This window comes from Anomaloglossus baeobatrachus, chromosome 2 (assembly GCF_048569485.1).
Source record: "Anomaloglossus baeobatrachus isolate aAnoBae1 chromosome 2, aAnoBae1.hap1, whole genome shotgun sequence".
Taxonomy (NCBI): domain Eukaryota; kingdom Metazoa; phylum Chordata; class Amphibia; order Anura; family Aromobatidae; genus Anomaloglossus; species Anomaloglossus baeobatrachus.
In genome coordinates, this window is record NC_134354.1 from 788,873,710 (window position 1) to 788,875,608 (window position 1,899).

Genomic DNA, 1,899 nt, shown 5'->3' on the forward strand with positions numbered 1-1,899 from the left:
TCCTCATGTGCTGCTCCAATCCATTCAAGGTGGGGCTTTATATCCCAATTTTTAGGATGACAGGGTTTACCATTAGTCAGATTTCCAGAGAACAGAAAGTTATCATCAATTCCATGTATAAAGGATAACTTGTCATTGCAGTAATAATGATTTAAGGTGTCACGATTTGTCTGTGCAGAGCATCTTGCACACTAGGAGATTCTCTGCTGGGTTTTCTTGGGTTTCTGGCTGGCAGGTTGATTGACAGCGCTGGCTTCCATGCTGGTTCTGGGAGGTGCTGATTAGTCAGGTGTTTAATCTTTCTGGTAATTGCTCTGTTTCATTACTGAGAATGCTTTCCCAGAACCTTGCCAGTTGTACATTCTGGTTCTGTAGTTGTGCTGTTTGCCTGTGTTTTTGCCTATTCTCTGATCTTTGTTTCCAGACCCCAGACTGTTGTTACACTCCTCTCTGCCCACTCCATGTTTCTGTCATGACCTCCTGGCTTTTGGCCTCGGACCGTTACCTGACCACATCCCACATCTTAGTTTTCTCCATGAATCCATTACGTGTCTTTCTGGAATTCTGACCCCTGGATTGTGACCTGATTACGCCTCTGTGTACTCCCTGTCTCCATACATGTCCTTTTATTACCAGACCCCGGCTTTCCTGACTACTCTACCACTTGTACTACCCATAACTAGTGATTAGCATCACATAAGGTGTATTAAGACACTAAGCCATGGCCAACCCTGTATTTGACTTTTTGAATAAATTTCTCCAATGTCTTCCTGATTTCCTTCGTTCTGAGGAAATATATCACAGGATTGGCCATATGTGGGACAACAGAGTATAGGAACAGGAGGAGGGCATTGATATCTGACTTAAGTGTTATCAAAGCAATGTTAGAGACAATGTAGACAAAGGATCGAGGTACGTAATACAAAGCCACCACCAGCAGATGGGTCGTACACGTGTAAAAGGCTTTACGCCAATTTTCAGAGCGAGATGATGTGAAGATCTCAACCATGATCAAAATATAGGAAATCAAAATGAGCCCTAAAGGTACCAGAAGCACCACCATGGCGAACACAAAGGCCACTCTCCTCAAGAAGGTTGTGTCCGTACAGGATAATGCGGAGACAGCACTAACGGTACAAAACAAAGTGTTGATCTTGGATGATGGTCTACACAAAACGATTTCTGAAACTTGTACGGCAGAAGTTGCATTTGTAGACGTGGCCACAAAAATCCAGAGAATTGCGCAAATAATCACAATTTTCTTATTGGTAATAATCAATGTGTATCTCAGAGGCTGGGAAATCGCAACGTAGCGATCCACAGCCATCAACATCAGCAGGAAAGAATCCAGACTTCCCAGATAATGGACGAAGAACATTTGGAAGACACAAGCTTTGAAGTGAATAGAAGAAGATCCAAACCAATATCGGGCAATGAGTTTTGGTAACGTAACGGTATCAAATAACAAATCTGAGGCAGCGAGGTTTGCTATCACCAGGTACATGGGTTGATGTAGATATGCGTTGAAGGTGACCAAGCAAATAACAGTGCCATTGGCAGTTAGGGAGATCATGTAGACCAAAAACAAGGCGGTAGACACCAGGTTGTGAATGTCTTCTGGTATTCCCGGAAATCCAACTAAAATCACTTCTGAAATTATAGTTTGATTTGTCATTTTCAGCCCCAAACGACCTTCTGAAAAATACTTAGAAGTAAATATTAAACATTTGCATGACTTTTAAGTTTTAAGTCATATAAATACTCTGTCGGGAAGAAATTAGGATAGAAATACAAGTAAGTCGTGTTTTATAAACAATGGACGCAATACATTATTGGATTTGCAGCTTTTTTTTCTTGAGTTTTTGGTGTTTTGCAATTGTTTGTTTGCACCAAATTCAT

The 1,899-nt window shown here is 41.3% G+C and overlaps 1 protein-coding gene across 1 annotated transcript; it reads right to left on the reverse strand.

Moving 5' to 3' along the window:
* Positions 1-706: 706 nt before the first annotated feature.
* Positions 707-1,681, reverse strand: LOC142290073 (olfactory receptor 1E16-like). The gene has a single exon (XM_075334014.1). It carries the CDS (start codon positions 1,673-1,675, stop codon positions 707-709), a length of 969 nt encoding a protein of 322 aa, XP_075190129.1. The 5' UTR covers positions 1,676-1,681.
* Positions 1,682-1,899: the final 218 nt, after the last annotated feature.

What these genes read in the sequence shown, in the direction of transcription:
- LOC142290073 (XM_075334014.1), bottom strand. Translation starts at nt 1,675, where the DNA reads ATGACAAATCAAACTATAATTTCAGAAGTGATTTTAGTTGGATTTCCG.